The following is a 23,555-nucleotide window of genomic DNA, read 5'->3' on the forward strand; positions in this document are numbered from 1 at the left end:
AAGATCCTGATGACACCCCAAAATATGCTAAGAAAAGGGCAACGTTACATAAATTATAATTTAGAAGTGTCGTCATATCGACCACCCTTGACACTGCAGCATGTGACAAGTCCAAACTTGTTTTCCTAGACAAACTAGTAAAAAGACATGATTCATGTCTAAACTCACACGATAAAGTACCAGATTATGCTTTGTCTACCATTTCTTTGTTGTCTTTCTTTAAATAAACCAACATCTTTTCACGGTGGTCCAACAGCTGCAGAGAAAAATACATAACAGCAATAGCGATTTGATTTACCGACATGACCAACACATAACCTCTGTAGGTTGAGCTGGACAACATGGACAGAGCAGCAAATATTAGTGAAAACAACCAGAGGAAAACACAAAAAGGCAATCTGGTAAGTCATGGCTGTCAGCCATTTGACAATTAAAAAACAGTCAAAAACAATCTAAGTAATCAAATAAGCACAGCCTGAAAGTCTGCCAATGTGTCCATCAATCAGAAATAAAAAAAACAGACAAACAAAATGTTTACGCATAATGTAATTTCCCAGTGACTGAATGATGTTAACAGTGAGCATCTGGGCTGAACAGCAGTGCTGCATAAAAACAGTATACAAAAACTGTATTTCCAAACATTAATAGAAAACACATGCACACACTTATGCATGACAGAAGGGTAATTACTGCCACCTCCTCTCCTCCAGAAGCTATACATTCCCCTTTCATCTCTCCGTCTTCCTGTCATTTAACTTAACCCCTCACTCCGTCCCATCCGTGTCAGTGTGTTGTTATGAGTTTGTGTCTCTGTGTGTGTCTGTTTGTGAACAGTCTATCCATCCCCTCTGGTCATCTCAGCCTCAGTAATGGCCCTGCTGAAGTCGTCAATCAGTGCTGCCACGTCTGCAGCCAGGCATCATTAGCCAGCTCCCTACTGCTAGAGGATGATGGTTAAATGAGTCCAGTTCTGACAAGCCTTTTAGCCAAGTTGAGCCTAAACTTCAGCACAAACTGTGCTGCAAAAATGACATTTTTACAAGTGGAAGAATCTTAAAAGTAAACAATACAAGTAATGTTTCATAACAAGATTGTTGTAAGAATATTGTAATTTTTCAACCTATTTCTAGACATTTACTTACAAAAATATATCTTATCAAGTAAAATTATCCTACCCTATTAGCTTTCCTTCAAGCATTATTTCTTCAAACAAATTTATCTAGCAAGGTAATTTTCATCAGATAAGCACCTAGAAACAGGAGGAATAGGAGAATATTAAAATATTCTAACAATCATAATGGGAAATATTAGTCACAGCAATACATTTAAAGTGCTTTCACTTGCTAATGTTCTGCTGTATAAATTTAGGTGTGGTAACTAATCCACCCATAGATTGAACCATTGCTATATATGGGACAGTTACACGCAGTTTCAGTTACATTGTTTATCTGATTTGCTGTCCATGTGGGTTCGCATATGGTAAGACCTTTATCTTTTATCTTAGTGTACTCATAAGTAAACATCACAGTAAAATTAGAACTGATGGCAAACGTAATCCTACCGCAACTCATTTTAAACTAATGGTCATTATGTTAGTGCTCTCAGATGCACTGGTGTAGAGAAAGTAGCTAAATCTCCCAGAGGGCAGTGGTCTTGCGAAAAGAAAAGGGGGGGTGGGGGGTGGGGGTGGGGTAAGAGACACCTTATACAACATAAATTTTATTCGATATACAATTTGAATACCGTGTTGCCGTATAGGCTTTATAGACAACTGGATATGATGCATTTTCTATGATGGGTGTCTTATCTAGATCTTGGTGCCCAACTTTAGTAGAAAATTAACTTTTACTCATGAAAATTTTGAATAAGACATTGAATAACGTCTTTTTAATAAATATTATGAAGATAATGTATTTGTTAAGACTTATTATGCATGTTTTCAACCCTGTAACTGCTGGTGGCCAGGTGCTCTTTTGATGTCACTAGCGGCCCCTTCATAACCTGTTTTTTTCCACGTAAATATTTTGCCTAATTAATATGCTAGAGGTTGAAACTTTGTAACTACGTATGAATAAATAAGGGAGCTTTGAGAGTAGTGCAGTGTGAGGACATCCACTTACATAGCTGTATAAAATCCCCATGTCCTGGACACTAAGATCCAGTGATAAAATATGTAAATATGGACTTAACTATTCAAACTGAATATGACTGAAATAGACTGTAGTTCATTTTGGTACAATCATTATGTCATGCCAGTGTTACTCAGCTTTATTTGTGAGTCTTGATATGGAACTCACTGGCAGGACTAACGCATGTTGACTTAATTATTAGCTCTCACAGACTACCAGACAAGCAAGGAATTTCAAGTGGATTACTTGGAAAGCCATAAGCTAGATCACCGCAGCACTATACTATTGACAGTAGAACCGGCCTTTAAAGAGGGCATTTCTGTCACCAGAAAATCAGAGTTTGCGTTAACATACTCTGTTCAAAACTATATCCAAAAGTCTGCACAACCTTAACAAAGATCTGGATGTGGCTTTAGTGCGTCGAGAGAAATTGTATTCACAGAAAAGATCTGGGTATCTATTACCTTCTAGTGATTATTAGCAACAATAGCTTGGTAGGTCCGGGGTAAACTAAAGGAGGAAAAATTGGACAACAAATATGTAAATCAACTACATCTAGGGGATGTGCAAAATTGTGAACATTTGATTTTTCAACAAGCCACTCCCTTAAACAAAGTGGCTTGATTGGATGAAAAAGATCAATAACAAATAAATGTTAAAGCCATGTACTTAATCTATCAAACAGGTTTACTGTTTGCTTGTATTTGGACAGACTTGTGTAGTTGTGAAGGTAAAGTAATATGAAAAGAGTATGTTAAAAGAGCAGAACTGGCCAGATTGAGGGATTTATTGATTTGGGTGCTTGTTTGTGAGCGTAATCCCCATTCATTACATAGGCGGAATTTGTTTGCAGTGCAAACTCCAACCTTTCAAAGCCAAGAGCAACACCAGACTTTGTGTGTGTGTGTGTGTGTGTGTGTGTGTGTGTGTTCTTGAAAGATCACCCCTCCTGCCAGAGAACACAGCTGCCTACTGCAGGCTGCTATTACAGCCAAGAGAACCATGTACTTATTAACAAACGCACACACACGCAGACTGTGAAATATTTTAAAATCGCTAATAAGATGTTTTCTGTGTGTTAACTATTGTTATTCCAGTGAGTACAGGGTCGCAGTAAAGCAGAGCAGGAATGTGGCTGAGCTTTGAAGTCGGTCTGTCTTGAAGAGCAACCCCTTGCTCACACTTGGGCCAGACATGACTTGCGAAACCGTGCGGCAGCTTAACTGACAGGCACGCGTAAAAACATGCAGACACCCTGCAAATTAGAGAATTTGACCTTACTACTGCTACTGTTTGCTATTAAAACAATGTCCAGAAAGCAAAGCTGGGATTTTTCCTCCATTTAACAGACCGGACAGCAGCATTTAAAGATGTGGTTGTTGCGGATTGAGTTAAAGGAAAGATGTTCAAAACGTAATTTATTCTTCACTTCTTTTACTACCTTAGAACGCTTTTTTAATCTGGCACAATGAAGTCAAATCACTTAGCACCAAAATCCATGAGACAAATACTCCCGAGAAAATGGGACAATCGATTCAATCGAAAGTGTAGTTTAGGCAGCCAAAAGAATGTTTGATTTGTTTGACCCAAAAACTGCTCGTTAATGTGTTCAATGTTCTATGTAACATGTTCACTGAGCAGAAATACAGTTTTACAATTAAACAGGCGAAGACTAACATCTCGTTATATCAGCACAACACGGTGCGCAAACAGTATGGAAAGATTATCACAACTAAGAAAATGTGTGAGAAGCTGTTCAAATGCATTATTTGAAGAATAAATTTGTTCAAGCAGAACAGACAGCTGATTATTTTATTATAGTATATTTTTATTGTTTTGTGTTTTATTTTCTTATGCTGTAGTGACACTATTATCGTCACTAAACAGTGCTTTCCTGTCAGGTTTTATTCTGCACTTTGGGTGACGGGCTGGTTCAGATCAGTTTCGGACAGAATTGTGTTATAGTCGGGTCGGTTTTGGACTCAAAACATGATCATGTGATTCGGGTCAGGTTTAGGGAACTGTTATTGAGGCTGCATTTGCGTTTGGAGCACAATTTCGTGCCCAAGTAAAGCTCAGCAACAAACAATGCAGCATAACATTGCTAATTTCTACATAACATTCAGCAACTAGCTTTTAACTGTACTCTATTTAACCACTGCTGTAAGTTATTTAATCATTAACCAATGCATATAAAACTATTACATGCCACTAAAATTTCATCTGTAAATACCATAACAGTTATTCATAACAGTACTGGCCTAAAATCACTCATAATCTGACCAACTGACAATATGTAGTCCAACTAAAATCAACACCTTTGTAACATAACTTTTTTCAGAAGTTATAGGGGTTGGATGGGAGGACTTTAATGCCTTCAGTCCCTTAGTCATTACATCAGCGGTTCCCAGTCCGCTGCAAATTTTAGTGCTCTCTCTAATCCAATAAAACAATGCATCGGGCATCAGGCAACATATCTGTAACTATTTCATGTAAAAATAATCCTGCAATGTCGTTTTTAAAAGCATTAAACGTTTCAGACATGGTGATACAGCAGGGAGAACAATAACTAACCTTAGCAAAATGAATATACAGTTGTATGCAGAAGTCTGGGCTCTGCTGGTCAAATTACGTTTTGTGATGTTCTATATGAAAATAACTTCCTCTACAGTCAACACATTACTGCACATTTTATTGCCCAATTACTGATTATTCTGAATTTAACATACTGAGGAAAAAAAAACAAGATAAAATGTGGCCTGTGCAAAAATTATGGCACATTTTACACAATTTTTTTAACAATACAAAGAGAAACACTTTTAATGCACTAAAATAGCAAATGAACAGAAACTGGGCGCTAAAACTTGCAGACAAAATGAACAAAACATGTCATTTGGCCACGCGTGTTCAAACTTTGGTATACACCAACGACTAACAACCATTTCAAGAATGCATGCTGAAAAGTAATTCCTGTAAAAGACCAAATAAAACTGAAAGTGCTGGCTAATATGGTGGATAGTGTTGGGTGAGGTTAGACATGGGATGTTTTATTACCAAACTGGAAGTTGTGTTTAAATATAAACAAAGATGCTAGGAGAGGGCCACAGTCCCCAGAACAACCGGCAAATTAACTAGGTTTGTTGTGTTTAATAAGACGTTAGGAATAGAAACGATGACCTATATTTGAGCCATTAATTTCTGCAAGGTTGCTGTGACTGCAATACACTGATACACAAAACAAAAGGTCTCCTGCTAGTTACTGTGAGCATCGTGGCTCCACAGTTGAGCCACAAGTGTGTTATTTTTATTTCTTTACAGCTTGTGGGTGCAAGTGTAAAATTAAACATAGACTCGCTTTGCCTGATCTCATGCCCATCCAACCACTCCTTCACGAGCAGCTTCATTAAAATGGCCATTAAAAAGAGGGTTAAAAAGAAAGCAACACAGGATTCTTTTATGAATGAAAATGTCAATAATTTGTAAGCTGCTTGCGAAACAGAAGGACGACTCCCTTTATGAATATTCAAAAAGTAATAAATAAAAACAAACAGATGAACCTCACAAAGAGGGCTAAGAACACAAGTACAGTGCAGGTGCTAAGGTAGAGGATCCATACTTTAGCTCTATTTCCTGAGATCTGCACACCTTAACTTTATAGATGTGTTACAGTAGTCAATGATCCGAGTTCAACACAGTATCGTTTACAAACAGACGGGATCGAATGTACAGGAGTCTATTTGTACTGTTGAAAAAGGCAGGAGGATGAACAGCACCCAGGACCTCCACTCGCACTCTGAGATCAAATGCCTGCGAATCTCATGGGGCCATTTTCTGGCCAACACTTCTAGAACACCTGCTGGTCTTCTGTTTTTTTAAGGCATCACTGAGTAAGCTGGCATGCTGTTTTGTGTGTGTTTTGTTGTGTGAGCTAAAGTAAATAATAAACTTTGTCTATGTAGCACCTTTCATACATCACAGTGCAGCTCAACAGGGAAAAAGCACATGAGAAATACAGAAATTAGGGAAAATAAAAGAATTAAAGGAAAATAAACAAAACAAACAAAAATGAAATAATACGAAAGGAGTAAAAACAACCACAGAAAAAGATACACAAAGAAAGAAAAGAGAAATAAACAAAAGGAACTGAAACTACAAAAAAAGGATACAAAAATAATCACATTAACCACTTTGTCAGCTCAATTCTTGTTTACTAAAGTCTCTTTATTTTCACATTTTGACATTTTGCCACCAATCAAAACTTTGTAAGACTTGAACTATGAAACAGAGTTTTTAAATAAATAAAACCATTCTAATCATTCATTAGTTAATTATAATAAATTATGCAATATACGGATAACAAATGAACTATGAAGCCTGTATTAGGAGATGGGTCCAGGCTTCATAGAGATCTGTTTGAAAACAGGTTAAATGACAATAGACATTCGACATCTCACCACACAATCTTGCAACAAACTTATGCAATTTTTAAATTAAGATCTTTCTATTGCTTCATCAAATAACCTTGCTAACCATTCGGAGCACATTTAATCCTAAAACCCTAAAATCGAAACGAACATTTAATCTAGTGGGATTCATTCAAAGTGGCTTCTTTTGCGGTTTGATGTGTGACTACTGAGTTAGACTATCCTTCACAGTGGAACATTTCACTGAAAAACTGAAGTCTAACTTCTTGGTAATCTGAAATCACATTCTTTTACTGCCACATGGCCCAGGCAGTTCTGAGCGTGGGAGGTTCATGGCATTCTGGAAAGGAACAGAGGGAGATGGTTTTCACTTCAGGGGTGACTAACATAGAGGTGGACAACCTTTCTGATCACACACACCCCTTCTGATCACACACACCCCTTATCAGTAGAACATTTCAACTGTCAGGAATATGGACTGCAGAGTAAGCAAATGTTTGGCGAAAGTGCAGTTCTGAACTAAATAATGGACGTTTTCGCTCGTTGTGGCAAAAAAAGATTTTGCCATCCGCCTGGAAGTGTACAGACATCCCCAATTCTTCCATGATGACCCTTTTCCAAACCCGCCTAAGACTAAAATGTTAACATTGCCATAGTCTCGATTTAGGCAGCTCAAACTAGCATCTGTCTTTTACTGTTAAGGGAGGACGAAATCACTCTCAATTTAGGATTTCCTTTCCTATTTATTTTCAGCAAATTATATAACTGCTCAGATTAACAGCGTAGAGCTTTCAGTCCCACACTTGCCAGAAGATCCAAACAGACTCCCCTTTGATTAGACTGAGAATTTCTGTTTTAGTCACTACTTTTCTCAACTGCCACTTCTCAACTTGTCAAATCTGGCTTTAACTGACACATAAAGGCAACAACATTCCACAAATTCATCCCCTTATAACGTTACATGAAATCTTAGTTTTTACTGGCAGTGGTTTAAGCAGCTACTGAAAACTGCTTCTGTTCTTGCATAAGCTTGTGTAACTCATTGATAAATAGTTTGTTAGTTCTGAACGACGCCTGTAGGTTTTGGCTTAACTTTCTGAAACACTTGCTTGAGTAAGTAGTCCCCTGAGGCAACAAACGGCATACGAGTGAGAGAGACAGGGACAGAGTGAGACTCTGGGAAAAAGGAGACAGAAAAATAAGGGAATGAAAGGGAGGATGTATGCGCATGCATGTGGGAGAAAGGAGGAGATGGTTACCGGTTTTGATGATATCACAGGTTAAAACCCAGTCATCATCATTTAGTTTATAATTTTTATTTCGATTCTCCTGGACAACACATTTTTACAAGCTCAGCAGTCAACAGCAGTATTTTCATATTTGAACATAATATAATTAATTTAAACCTGTGGTGAAATGGTTTCAGTTTATATCAGTGCTTTTTAAACAGTGACACCTAAAAATACCACAGCAATGGTGAAAAATGTGATATTTTTGGTTACTGATATCATGACTGGAAAGTTCCACACCGTCCCACCCCTAGGCTGAACATATTTATGTTGTGTTTACATGACAACAAAAAAAAAATCCCTTCCCCACAGCAAAACTGCTGTAAAGGACAATTTTACAGCCACTACAGTAGCTTCTAGCTACTACATCCTAAAAAGTATTTTGAAAATGTGCTGAAGTCTCTAAAAGTGTGTTTTTGTTGCAGTTTGGGGTTTAGTGTACATGCACACCTGGACTTCAACTACCATCATTCACTGCTTGTGTCTCCAGAAAAAAGTAAATGAATAAAATAAAATAAAATAAATAAACATTAATTTATTAACTCTTGAAGGAATGTTCTGCTGACCACTGTAAAACGCTGCCTTTAGCAGAATTTTCTGTTGCTGCTTCACTCAAAACGTGGAACATCCAGTCATCCATCTACAGTCACGCAGCACTGGTCGCGTCCCAAAAGGAAGAAGTTATCTTATCTTCTTTATCCTACAATGTTAACTGTTCAGCAATGTAAATGACATCACATTCCCCACAAAGGCAACACAACTGTGAGGGATGGCTCAATAATCTTGTTGACACTAACACACAGACACAGTGTGAGTGGGCTTCAGGAAGAGAGGAACCTGTTTCTCAAGAAGGATCCACACAGTCAGCCTAAGGGTGACCTGACTAGTATCATCTGTGTGCTGTGTCGGCTATCCAACCGAAGCCCAACTCGGCCTGACTAAATATCAAGTTTCATGCTGGGTTCAGGATAATTTTTCACTTACAAAATGTGTGTCGGCTCGGGTTTGTTTCAAACTTGAGCCGAATGATGATAGTATCGTGAACTGCCAACAGATGCAACCAAGTTGGACTATTTAAATGTCAGAAAATGCGCCTGCAGGCGACTGAGACGGATTAATCACAGTTGTCTTTGAATCTTTGATTCCTTTTAGTGTGTTTTTTTTTGTTGTGTAGTCTGTAGTCTAAATATGTTGTGTGGCTTCAGAACATTCTGCAGCAGCACAAGGCAGCTATTTATTTATTTTTATTATGATAGAGTTTGTTAAACAGAAGAAGCCATGCTGCAGCCTTCGATGCACTGAACATCTTCCGTCAGAAATCACACGAGAGATTAAACGATTGATATAAAAGCCAAAGCCTATTATTATAGTAAACAGCCTATTATTAACAACAACAAACAACAAACAACAACAACAACAACAACAACCAACAATAATAATAGCCTACAATAAAGGAAAGCTTCAATAAGAGTAGCCTATAGGCTGACTTCGTAGTAAGCTTGAGCCGTTTTATTAATTTACCAAGAAGCACTGTATTGGCTAAACATGCAATTTATTAAACCTACAGCAAATACAACCAAACTGTACCAAAAACTACCAAAACCTTAGCAAGAGCCTCTATTTTGTAGACTTTTTTGTGATTTGTTTTTTCTGCAGTTTATTTCTAATAGTGAGAGGAGCTAAAAGTTGGAAGGCGGGTGCTGTTCTCTGCCAGGTCCGATCATATTTCTATACAAATATATACTGATAATAAATACTGTTTACAGTGTTTTACAGACATAGTTTATATTTTCAGGTCAAGGGTTTAAATTTGGAAACAATGTTTCACAACCAGGTTGAAGGTCTGTGACAAATTTCAGGTATATTTTATGACATAACCCAAGAAAACCAACATTGCCATTTCAGAGAAAAAACACACAAATACGACTCCTATTTTGCCTGGAACCAAACACTCAAACTGTGCCTGATTTGTCAGAACAGTCTACTAAAAATGACTCTGAGATACTGAGTAAGCCTTTTTGGATTACTTTATCTAATGACTAATGAATTCAACCCATGACTTTAATGACTTTCTCTGCAACCGTAATGCTATGAGTTCACTGAAAATCCACAGTCAGCCTCCTACACTATCCTAACACACTGAGTAACTGTGCAAGAATGATGGAGTGAACAGTCTCCTGACTCATAGAATTACAGTTGTAATACGTTTCCCTGAATAACCTGTACTCTTGCCTAGCTCAGCCAGAGTGTGGCTGTTCCTCTCCTAATCATTCACCAAACAATTTACTGACAATTTAACAAAATGGCAAATTTGGAATAGATGTTTCACAAATGGTGAGCTACAGTGGCCAAAACTACTTTATATAACAGAAGTACTTTTCATACGCGTCATTCTTCATGCAACTTAGAGCAAGTGGCTTACGTTGTTCTACTCGAAATCTTTACCTCTAACGACACACTGTAAACTGAGAAAGTCAATAACACGTTTGAATGACACATTTCTAACTACTGGACACACCTATAATGGCCAAAAACAAGATGTCCAAATATTTCATAGGTTAGTCACTGAAAAATGGAAGGATATGAGCTTGGGGAATAATGAGGGCTTTCAAAGGTTGTGTTAATAATCTCTTCATCAATTTAACAATAATTTCAACACATAAAACCAACCCATCTTCCTAGTACAACTTCAAAACTACAGTAGTAGTGCAGGCTGAAGCCCAGCTGCAGCACGCTACGATACATGACATGTTGCTATGATAGAATCCACAGGTGTAGCCTTCTCGTTAAAGTACATCCTTTCAATGACTTTTAAAGTGATGCCTTAAGCAGACCATGCTGGACTGCGTTAGCAGGAAGCCTATGGATAAATCCAGCACAGTAACAAATGCACAGCAAGGAGGAAAGCTGCAGTTCCTCTTCAGAGTAACACCGTAACAAGAATCCGTCAGTTCATATATGACTACATATGTGACCTCTATGATACGTAAAGTCATTGGAACATGCAGCCACTGTTGCTATCACAGGATGTCGGCTCACTCTTTGGAAATTGCGTGATTGTGATGCTCAGATTCATGGGAACCCTGCGTTTACACGGTGGACATAATGATTTGGACTATGGATAAAAGTAATAAATACATCCTGTTGAAGCTTTAGGGTAAAATTTGAGCAAATAAGACAATTGCAATTAAACTTGACTAATCACATTAATTGTTTAAATTGCTTGACAGTCCCAGTAATACTGTATTCCTTAATGAGGGCTGCTGAATATGAACAATTATACTAACAGGTGATGTCATCTTCACACACAAAACAATCTGCTATATTGAAGAGTCTACCAGATATCTGACTGAGACAAAGCTTTACCAAATTCTGAACTCTTAGGAATTGGAGTTTGGTAATAGCTGTCTGGCTCAAACTGGACCAGACAGTCCAAAGTGTGTGTGTGTGTGTGTGTGTGTGTGTGTGTGTGTGTGCGCGCTCATACAGGTCACTGCAAACCTTTCACTGCAGACAGAAAGATGTAAATGTACTAAACAAAGTCTTTATGTAATATTTACACTCAAATGAGGCGTTTCAAGCTGTAAAGTGTGAGGGGGTGTCCCTAGTGGTATATGACGGAACAAGATATATATTTCTACTAGATATGATCACAAGACCTTGACTTACTAAGCACTGAGAATACAGTTCAAAAAAAGACAGATGTGTCCCCTCCCTTCAAAAAGGCCCCCCAAAAAATGTTATGTATGTGTGTGTGTGTATTTCAATTGCAACATTTCATCTTACAGAAATACTTCTTGGTTCAGACTAGGGTTATGTTTCTATGACTGTGTTACCACATCACTGTAGTCATTGCAAAACCTCACAAGTGTTGTAATACAATACTATGTGTGTGGGAGTGTGTCACTATGGACTGGTATTGCGATACTAGCGAGGACCAAAATGTTAATTCACACTCCCCCAAGTCACATGATGTATAAGGTCGAATCAAAACTATATTTTCTTTTCTGTACATCCTTGAACACAGCTGTTTTTACATTAAATGAACATTTGAAAGATATAAATGAAAATGGTCCATAATTACTTGGAATAAAATCTTGAGTTTTACTGGGTTTTTTCTTGCTCTTACAAATCGACCATTTCTAGAGAAACACAGATTTGTCAAAGGATGCATCAATACCGATACTGGTATCAGCCTTATACGATGCTCATGTACTCACACTCGACCTCATAAAAAGGCACCAATACCAATATCCAATACCACCTGATACTATTTGACATAAGCCTAGCGTACGCTAATCAACAAACGACTCAAGTCGGCAATGAATCAGAGTATGCTATCACAGAGTTACTGGCTTCGTGGTCATCATGCACCAAGTTGCGGGTCACTTTAAACATTCTGCCTTGGTATATTCCTACCAGGTGCCATATTACAGAAACTTCCTAACTCTGAAATTTTATCTCAGCTGTTTAGTCACTATGACAACCTCAGCCAGGACTGAATTTAGGGCAGTATTATTACAGAATAACAGTTCTTAAGTTCATAATATTATCCTAACACCAGATACGAAAACACTATTACAGAAGCATCCAAACTAGATAAAATCTCCTAAATACTGTCATACCTTTGGGACAACCCCAGTGGTGTCTTAACCTCTGTTTTAACCATCTGTTCTGTTACTTTTAGGTAACTGTGACAGACAGCATGCTGCATAGTAGCATCATGATGTCACATGTATTTATATTGCAAAATGGTAATTCCACCCCCCCTCCCAACTCTTAATTTTAAAAATGCCAGATGGTGCAGACACTCTGTCTCCACTGTCTCCTCTTATCACCTTTATGTGTTAACGTTGAAGAAAACTCATCAGATTAAATATCACAGTGATAGCTGTGAATAATGAGACAGAGTTAAATGTGCAGCTGTTTATTAGGATGAATAACATTAGCGTTGCCAGTTGCTTTTAAACAAGCATGACTGTTGATTGTTGAGTTCGTACAAGTAGTTTTGGATTTCACTTGAGATAAGATGCTGTAAGATAAGATAAAATTCATAAACTCAGATGAGATTTTCTTCTGTAATTTGAATTAGTGAAAAACCTTACCTTGACCTATCGGATCTTAACTAAAGCTACAGCTAGAAGTTTCTGTAATACGGCCCAGGAATACACTGCAATTTTAGTCATTTTTAGTCCGGTTTTTTTCACACACAAATAAACACAATCACAACCACGTCCCCAGTATGGGTGGAAAACGTAGGCTAGCAAAAGGGAGGCGAAAAAGGTCACCATTTGCTACCAGTGTGCAAATATGCTGATTTCACTGTTTGACTGAACAGAATATAAATGTTAGTGAAGTATAAACGTTAATAATTGGGTTTTTTTAAACTGTCTTTGTAAAACAGGTTGCAGAGAGACCGTACTGTCCTACCATGAACATCGGCTGGTTTCAGTAGTTAGCAGCGCTATTGTTTCTCAGCGTGTCTGCTCAGCACTCCGCCGTGCAGTGTTATTTTGAATGAAACAGCTTTTTTAAAATAGTTCATAGAAAGAGTTGTCTGTGGAGGTTGAGTTTCACAAAGCATGGACAGTGTTTTCGTATAGTGTGAGTATATAAATTGTAAGGCTTCGTCCGTACATGACGGTCTGTTCAAACGTATAGTGTAAGTCACTAAAAAACAATATTTCTAAATTCGAACAGGCAGGTATGTCAGGCTTGAAGGACATTTAACTACTCAACTCGATCTGCCAAAAGACTTCAACAACGTGAAACGTGAGCTTCTCGGATTAGCCTTAGATGTGATTCTTGCTGTCAATGTATTACAGAGTCTGCTGTTGAAAGAGACAGATGAGAAGCAGGGATCAAAACTAAAAATGTACTTTACTAACCGCTCTACAGAAGTTCTTTCTGATGTGGAACAAAACCTGCTCCACTCCACTGCAACACTACTCGATCCAAGGTAGCATAGCTAGCTAATGCACGTCATTTAAATCAACTAGATTTTAATGATTTAGCTGTTAAGTAAAAAAAAAAAATGGTATTGAAGCATCCAAGTTTTGTCACAGCAGCAACAACGCGTGTCTGTGTGCTTGTGTGTTTGAAGCCATGGGAAAATGAAGGGCTACTGCATACAAAATTCTCCCGAAAGTAATGAGCATCAAAGAACACAGGTGTTCAAGGCCCACACACATAAATATCAGCTGAAGAGGCAAGAATGTGAAACATTCAGGGTGTGAGTGACAGGCCTGTTAGTCAACTCTTTCAACACACATCACCATGCAGGCTTTGTGTGTGCATTAGATGATGCATTCAGATACCTAACTGCCCATGCTCCACCTACAATCTACCCTCTACTACACATTCACACACAAACACAATTTTATAGGGTGTGAAGTGGGGTCACATGCATGTCCCAAGCAGTACCTTACAAAAGTCACAGAGCACCCTTGATTTATTTAATATCCAGTCAAAATGACGATTATGTTCAAGTTATCCTTTTTTCAACATCAGCGTAAAACACAGAAAACATGTATTTAATAGAAAATTACACAGATGACTCAGTATTTCATGTGTCCACCCTTTGCCTTTACTACAGCTTCCATTCTTTTCAGGAGGCTTGCTTTCGGTTTTTTAAAGAAATCTGCAGGGATCTTTTTCCACACCTCCAAAGTTCAGTCTCAGTAGTTGGTCTGCTTCTCACAATCCAAATAATCCTAATTACAATTTCGCCTCATCAGTCCATAAAGTTTTCAGTGCAAATTTTCTTTTCTTTTGTCTTTTTTTCTCTGTAATACGTAATAAGAACCTTCTTAGTTACACTTCTCATAACTCCTCAGTTTTCAACCAGAAATAGATTTGTTCTTCAATTTTTTGAAGATAAAAAATAAAAACACAATGTCTGGCATGTTTTGTAGCTCCTGTAAGTTAGTCTTGTTTTATTGTGGTTTTAATACAGTTTTTTTGTGTTGAAAATGTACAAAATCAAACACACACACACAGTTTCTTACAATGGCAGAATCTGGATCTAGGGCAACAGCCCTGCGGTATGAAACTAAAATACCTGAAACAAGGCCACTCTCTAGGAGAGCAGCACAGGTCCCACACACAGACACACACAGACACAGACACACACACACACACACACACACACACACACACACACACACACAGAGGGAGGAGCTAAAATAAGTCCTCCCAGCCCTATATTTTTCACCTGTTTCTCCACTGCAGTGTAAAAGAGGGCGTTGCACTGATAGTGCCGTGGCCTTGTCAGGCCAAACCAGCACACAAACACACACACATAGACCAAATGGAGGCGACAGGACAGAGGAAAGTGTGTGGAGGTCAAAGTCAGTCAGGACAGAGGGACACACTTTTTGGAGGTTAACAAGGGTCAGAATGATCAAAGATGTATCCACTGGAAAAGAACAGTTTGTAGTACTGCATTGCCCGTAGACACGAAATGCTTACAGCTGATTGCTGCACTGCTCAAGTAGAAAAACAAGCTTTTCTTTATACTGTATACTTCGATTGACATGAAATGAAGCTGAGTAGTAAAGCAGGTGTGACATGACTTGACAAAGCAAAAGTGGAGTGACTTCTTGGGGACTGAAGCAAAACATCTGAAGTGTCCACCTTTCAGTTCTTCACTCTTATATAACTGATAAACAACAATTTCATAGTAGTTACTCAATAATTTTCAGCCACAGGAGAACAGGTCTTAAGGTTTTAAGCCGATATAAAAAGTCCAGAGCTTAATGGGTGAAGAATGAGAAGTGCTTTGGAATGTCTGTGACATTTTGGGTTAGCTACAATATTCATGGGCAACTTTAAAAAAAAAAAAGTCGTAAAAGTGTTTGACCAGCCTAAGTGCCAACTACTGGGAGCTCCCTTTGAGCTTGTGCTCTGTGTTTGTGATGACAAAACGTGAAACAGTCTGAACTGACAGAGCGAGAAGTGTTTATGCACTGTGAGATTAATTACAGTATTCGTAGGCGAATGAAAAAGTCGTAAAACTGTATGACTAACTCCTTTTGGGTTTGACAGTGCTATAGAGGAAAGATCATTTGCATATGGAAGCCTATCAGTACTGCGAAGGCCATTGTAACAGTCCCAGTTAACAAATGATATCGTGCAGCTCTACCTCACTTGAACTGCTGTTCATAGTCAAATGTGAAAATCTGCTAGTTTGCGATGCTAAACTCTGGAAGATCCGAAATGGTCTTACCTTGCAGCTGTTTGAATCTGCCCTCCAGAATGTTGGAATATTGCACCTGGTTCACGAAGGCGGCAGGAGAGAGGCATGACTCGCTATTCCTCCGCTCTAACTCCATCTCTACCTCGTCTTTTTCTCCTTCACGCTCGCGCTCACACTAACTCGCTCCCAATAGGAATAAGCTGTATCCAGAAAGGAAAACGTTCACTCCAAACACAAGCAGCACTGTATGCTCTGAATTGGCCAACCAGTTGCTACAAAGAGTTTCAAAAGGAAGACAAGATAAAGAAGTGTGAAGGGAAAGCTAAGGCAGAATTAGCTTTCCGTCCAGGTGCAGAAGTACAGGTTTAGAAAAAGGTCCAAACTGGAGAGGACGCAAAACTTCCAGGTGTGTGTGTGTTTCATCTGTGTGCGCTCAGCCGCGCCATGCTGTTTCATCGCCTTCTGAGAGAGAGAAAAAAGAAACTCCCTCTTATTTCCCCTCGGTGTTGTTCCTTTCTGTGTGGTAAAACACCAGAAGAGATGGCAAGTGCAAGAAGAGGTAGGAGGGGGAAAAAGGGCAAAGAAAGAACAGAGTGTTCTCTCTTTTTCCTCTCCTTTCACCTCTCTTCTTCTATCCTGTGCAGTGTTTCACTCTGCAGCCCTCTCTCTCTCTCTCTCTCACACGTTCAGTCTTCTGTCTTCCCTCCAGAACGTGTGTGTACGCGCATGTGCGTGCGTTTGCGCGCGCACCTTGTTTGAGCAGCTAGCCACGGTAGGCTGCCTAAGTAAACAAAGCCTCCTGCTCTTTCTCTCTCCCTTTCTGAGCTGTGCATTTGCATAAGGTGTGCGTGGGGGGAAGGAGTTACAGAGAGCGAGAGAGAGAGCGAGAGAGAGAGAGAGAGAGCGCGCGCAAGAGAGAGACAGATAAAAGGAGGGGGAGGGTGTGGGCTAAACCATCTCCAAAGGTGTAGCAGGGGAGGAGCACAGAGAAAGAGACACAGCAACAGAGAAAAAGAGAAACAGACGAGAGTCGTTTAATTTACAGGTAAAAAGACTGAAGAGGCCAAGAGAACAAGAGAACACACGTGAGAGATATTGTTTCCATCTCTCTTTCTCTCTCTGCTCCGCTGCACGCAACAGAAATAAGTCGTTGAGGCAGGAAGGAAGTACTTGAGAAAGACTCATCAGCTAACCTCTCTTCCTGTGCGTGTGTGTATTTTTGAATGTCACTCTGCTCGCTGCCACCTTGGCCATCAAAATAGAACCAAAACCACTATTACGTTACAAATGACATCACAATCAATCTAAAAACATAAACTAAACATTTCATAATAGCTGGAAAAAAAACACTCAGCAACTACTAAGTTCTGATTGATCACAATCAATCTAACGAATAAACCGATACAGAACCAGAATAACATCAAAGAGGACCGTCGGTATTACGTTCCAAATAAAATCACAATCAAAGTAAATAACTAAACTAAATATTTACCAAAAAAGAATCAAAAAAGAGCAAATCTTTACAACGGATGAATGTTACGCGCCACAAGATTTCACAAGCAGCCAATCTAAACTAATAAATAAAACTAAATAAAAACCAAATAGTACTAAAAAGTGTCTTCACTCAACTATTATGTTCCATATGCTTAAATGGGCCGTTTCAGATCACATGACTGGGATATTCTAAAAATGATGCTACAAAATCAAAGTTTAAAAAAAAACACACCTCAAAAGGAGCAATCTGCAGATCATATGACTTATGTCACTATCGAGAGGTCATAGTCAAGCATTCTAAGTAAATACATTTCATTACTAGTCATGGTCTATACTGCTCTAAATAACATTATCAAGCAAGTACATAAATAAAGAAAAAGAAATGAGTGAATGAAGCTAACAGAGAGCGAAGTGCTGACAGCCTCAGATCTGAAGTCAAAAGACGCTGCTAATCAGGTATGATGGATTTATGGACACTCAAACGTAAGTAAAAGCACATCTCTTCGGCAAACAACGAAAGTGGCTCCGATAACATTTCTTCACTATCTACGATCAGTACAGCAGACTTGATCTGCCAGCCAAGCCCTGTTCTCACACACACACACACACACACACACACACACACACAAACACGCACCCTTTGTGTATGCATGATATGTTTGTGTTTTATTAGAGGAAGTTCCTTAATGAGGACCAGAGCAACCACAACACGTGCCACTGGTAGACCACAGTGACCAAACACACTAACACTGCTGAAAGACTCTGTGTGTGTGTGTGTGTGTGTGTGTGTGTGTGTGTGCGCGTGTGTGTGCGTGTGCGTGTGCGTGTGCGTGTGTGTGTGTGTGCGCGCATAGGGATTCTATCTGGACATAAACTCATGATAGTCATTTGTATGACAGAGTAAACATATGACTTTGTAACCTTCCAAAATTGTAGGACAAAAAAACAAAGGGAGAGAGACAGCAATATAGATGAGAGAGCAAAAGAGAGATAACGTTTTGTATGGGTGTGAGAGAGAGTACATCACACTGGACTCAGTATGCGTCCAAACACACACACACACACACACACACACACACACACACACACACACACAGGCACGCACACTTCCCAGGCTACACAGATTACACAGAGTGGGTGTGCAAGTCAGAAAAAGCCACAAATATTTCATGCGCTTTTCTCAGGGAAATACATTATTTCCGTCACCAAGAAACACACCAGATGCAGCTGGTGTGAGATTCAACTTTCTCCAACATACCTAAATTTCTCATTCTCTCTCTCTGCCTCTCACATACACATACAAGGAAATCGAAAAGAGATCATACGATGCGAGTGACAGCAATACAGAAAGAGAAAACACAGGGAGAGTGGGGGTGGCGGGGGGGTGTGGACTGACAAGAAAGGAGGAAAAAGGCAGTGTGAGAAATAGAAGCTCATGAAGAGCTGACAGAAGTATGGAAACTCATTCCTACCAGGTGAAAAAAAACGCATACTGAAATAATATGATCAAGTTATTATGTCACCTTATAATAATGACTCACTCTGCCGGAATGATGACGACTTCTGAAAACACCGACGCATGTTGAAATAACGACTTAGCATCTCATAATGACGTACTCTGAATGAACAATTAATTATTTTCTGAAAATATTAACCTTTGTGAAAATAGTGACTTATTTTTTCAAACTTACTATGGCAAAAAAAATGTAACCTGAAATAATTTCTTTCTTGAAATATAATGTCAATATTTCAACATTGAATCTCAAAATTGAGAAAACAAGGTATTATTTTGAAATGTCAAGCCAATTAAAAAATATATACGTCATTATTTCAAGATATTATGTCAATATTTTAAGAACACAAGACGCTGTTTTCATAATAAATCATTGTTAATAAATAATAAACAAAATAAATCATTACTTCAAGATAAGTTGATATATTTGACAGTATGCTGGCAGAAACAGAACAGAGAAGAAAGAAAAAACTATATGTACTTTCTTCTGTACCTGGGGGATAGAGCGAGAGAGAGAGAGAGGGAGAGAGGGAGAGGGAGAGGGAGAGAGAGAGAGAGAGAGAGAGAGAGAGAGAGAGAGAGAGAGAGAAAGAGAGAGGGAGAGAGAGAGAGAGAGAGAGAGAGAGAGAGACAGAGGAGAGAGAGAAAGCAAGGGGGGGGGGGTGCAGAAAAAGATAGATTGTGTGTGAAGCCTGAGGGGGATTACTTCAGCAGAAAAATGTGGATATCATGTCTCCACTTGTCAGTAAGAGATGCTATCTTTTTCACACACTTACTAACACAGGCAGTCAAACCCCTGTGTTACCCATCTGTGTGCACTGGACTCTCTGGTTTGGTCTGGTTGTTATGTACTGTGTGAACATCAGCACACAGACTTAAACTCATACAGGTCTGTTTACTCCAGTTTCGAGTTTAATTCAGAACACTTTTTAACTGTTACAGTCAGTAAGTGTGTGCTCGTTCTGTAAGGACAGGAATTTTGCTCAACTGCTTTGCTGCCTGTTGCTTCCCCCTGCTGGAGGCAAATACACATTGCAGCATTTTAGACACAGACCACACACACGCACACACACACACACACACACACACACACACACACACACACACACTTGACTAATTAGCCCATTATGCCTTCTGCTGTTTCTGCATACTGTATACCATCACAGCGCTGCCTGTTTCTACCCAGACTGAGTCCCTCTCTTAACTCTTAACAGAACTGTAAAACATGAAATTTTTGCTTGCATTTGCGAGTGAGTAAGTTATACTATACTATTTCGAAACAGAAGAGCCTGAACGTGAGCAAACTGCCAAGGGCGTGCTGTTAAGAACATGACTAAGAAGGCAAAGAGCGTGTGGCTTTTATCACTAAATAAGTTTGACTTGATGTTAGCTAAATCCAGAAAGAGTTAAATTATATATATAAAAAACCCTAACATTAGGACACTGTCCACTAAAGAGGAAAATCACCTGTAGAAGACAATCAGTCTCCATCAGCATCTATGGTTTTTCCCGTTGCCCTTGTTTTTTCCCTCTCTGCAGTTGACCAGATATCCCTTCATAAACTCTTGCAGATACTCCAATAACAACTTTTTCCGTAATCAACATTGTTGTAGTCTAATCGTTGCAGTGATAATGTACTCTCACACTCGCGTTCACTCAGTACCTGCGAGGGCTTTGATGCGCGAACGCTCGAAGAGTCTTGCTGAACTGTTCTCGTTGTCCCACTCGGCCTCGGCCGCCAGGTCCCAGCGGTTGTTGATGTCATTGTACTGCTGCTGGATCTCCACGTTGTCGAAGTCCGTTGGAGAGATGGTGCTCATGGTTGCCACCGGAAACACAACAGCCTCCCTGATAAAAGAAAGAAACAAAAAAAAAGTTAATAAGATTGTATTCACAGTGGGGACCCATCAACATAACACAAGGCAGATATAAATCAATCCTGAGGACCCTGAGATTTAACAGTATCACCAAAGGTATTAATAAAAAAAAACAAGAAACCAGAAAAACCAACAAAACTAGAAAAAATTCTGGGAAGAACCCTCCCGCATGACGACATTTAATAAGTTTTGTTCTAAAATGCTTTATAGTTTCACACATAAATTACCATAAAAAACAATTTATCACAACAAATAACACAACAGAAATTCTCCAATAATGACAAATTAACCATACAGCTCTGATCCTTCTTGTGTAGGTAAAGCTCATTTCCAAAAACTTATCTGACTGGAAAACAAAAACCCAATTAAAATGACTTTTAGTGCATTTTGGATCCAGTTTCTGCTGTTTGTGTTTAAGAGATCTGACGACTGAGAACAGACTAATCGGCCAGTAAAAAAACTATAATGTCACGTCAAATTATACTGGCTGATATTTTGGTTATCTGAACTTTTAGCTCCTCAATATCAGTATCAGCCAAAGTATTTATAAGGGTCAGGCTCAAACTCACAGCTTCTGAAGTCATGCTTGGGGGAAAAAAGCAATCTTTGGCTTTGAGCAAACCTGTGGCCTTTTCACTCTATAATAGTGTAAATCTCAATAGTTCTTAAGAAATTATTCAACATAACAAAAAAAAAATCAGTGATGTTAAATGCATAAGCTGTAGACAATAAATATTTAGATAATTAAATGGATAACGTGCTGTTCCATGAAGGACACTTCATTTAAGGAACCAGCTGGTTAAAGTCAGTGGGAGGCGTAGGGGAGGTTAAGTAGAAGGTATGACTGAGTAATGTTAGCTAAGAGAGTCGATTACGTAGAGTATATCACAGGTTGAGATTAAGGTTAAGTGTAGATGTGCTGATAAAATGGCTGATTAAGGCAAATTAACAGAAAATTACTTATAATTAGGTCTACGTGTAGGAATAGGTTACACATTGGATATGACTATTTTAGATTAAGTAAGGGTTATGTTTCAGCACAGTTACAGCACAGAAGTCGAGATTAACTGCAGGTACAAGTCACAAACAGGACAGGTTAAGGTGCAGGAGTGGAAAATGCTTCACAAGAACATCAACCACATTCTAGCATGTTGAAACAGAAACAGCATGAACAGCTCCACTGTAGCACTCCTTGCATGCTAGAAGCCTGGGAGAAAACCTAGTAGGACACACAGACAAGGTATAAAACAGATCAACTAGCCTAGATAGATGCTTCTGTTTTATATTACAAGAATGTCAAAATCCCTCCAAAATATGAAGTGGAGTCAGCAATGTTTTGAACAGCATCTGAGCAAGTGTGTGTTATTCTGAATAGCAAATGTGAAATTGACGTCACATCAGGATCTCTCAGGACGCCTAGACCTCATCTGCCTGTGGAAATTCAATTTGAAAATGAATTTAGGATGGGTGGAAAAAGAGGGAAGATTTACACAGCTCTAACTAATCACATTTTCACCAGCTATGGAAGCTATGGAAAAAGGGGGGCAGAGGTAAGTAGTGGTGGGAAAAGAACAAACAATGACCCAAAATAGTGTCACAATACAGCATTAAATAGTACTGACACACTGAGCCTCAAGTGTCCGTGTTTATTTCACATTGTTAAGTTCTTTGGTAAAAATGAATAGGATACCAGAAGCTAGTTCTTTCTTAGCCCAAAAGGCAGCTTTCACCAGAGCACAGTAAATAACAAATTATCACAAAATTTCACAACGCTTAGTATTACAGATCTTGAAAAAACTGAAATAGAATCAGACGGTGGATTAAAAGAATGGTTTGGTGAAAATCTAATTCATACAATTTTAGTGTACAGACTTTGCCCTCTTTAGTTTAGGGCTCTGAGACTAAAGTTGCTAACAAACACCAGAAGTCAATCATCACCCATATCTTTTCTGTAAACACATCCTCAAAACTTCAAACCGCATCCAGGTCCTGAAGGCAGCATGCAGCAATTTTAGATGACAGGTGAAAAATGGGTATTTAACAAGTTAATACTAGTTTGTCTAGGACTGTTTCCATTTCTGCCAGAGAGGGCGACAATGCGCTAGTCAACTAAAACTTTTAACTCAATTTAAAAGAAAAACACTGCCAAACTTCATCATGATAGAAAAATGCATCTGCACACTTGTGGCATGGCTCACAGTCTCTCATGAGTGCATCATTTAAGTAAAACCAGGAACCGAGTCTTTGGATTATGGATCATTAAACTTAATGACTAACCCAACTTAACTTATAGCAAAATTAAGCGTACCAATGTCACAGTTCTTACAGATAAATATTGATAAATTTAAAAGTAGTCGCTGCTTTAATAATGCAGTATCGTGGAAACCTTTAGCATAAGCAGGAGGCATTAGCCTGTGAACTTCTGTAGGAGAAAAATGATACATATATGCACTTTTTGAGAAGTAAATCAATCTATTTCCCACACGCTCTGTACTGTATAAATTGATTTCTCTCCCACTCCTTAGCCACAATCCCATGCAGTGTCCTGTACATTTAGCGTCCAGTGTGGGTCGGAATCGTAGGATTCCAGCAGAGCAGCAGAATTCCCAGCAGGAGAGATTTTAGCCTATTA

At 38.9% G+C, this 23,555-nt stretch overlaps 1 protein-coding gene across 1 annotated transcript in view; it reads right to left on the bottom strand.

The window, feature by feature from the left end:
- Window positions 1–16,514, bottom strand: part of LOC118814642 (spectrin beta chain, non-erythrocytic 1) — a 67,001-nt gene extending 50,487 nt beyond the window's left edge. Inside the window, 1 exon segment of the mRNA XM_036580343.1 lies at window positions 16,070–16,514. Coding sequence (XP_036436236.1) covers window positions 16,070–16,175 — 106 coding nt within the window. The 5' untranslated portion in view covers window positions 16,176–16,514.
- Between the last annotated feature and the right edge of the window lie 7,041 nt (window positions 16,515–23,555).

The sequence above is a fragment of the Colossoma macropomum genome, unplaced genomic scaffold (assembly GCF_904425465.1).
Source record: "Colossoma macropomum unplaced genomic scaffold, Colossoma_macropomum, whole genome shotgun sequence".
NCBI lineage: Eukaryota > Metazoa > Chordata > Actinopteri > Characiformes > Serrasalmidae > Colossoma > Colossoma macropomum.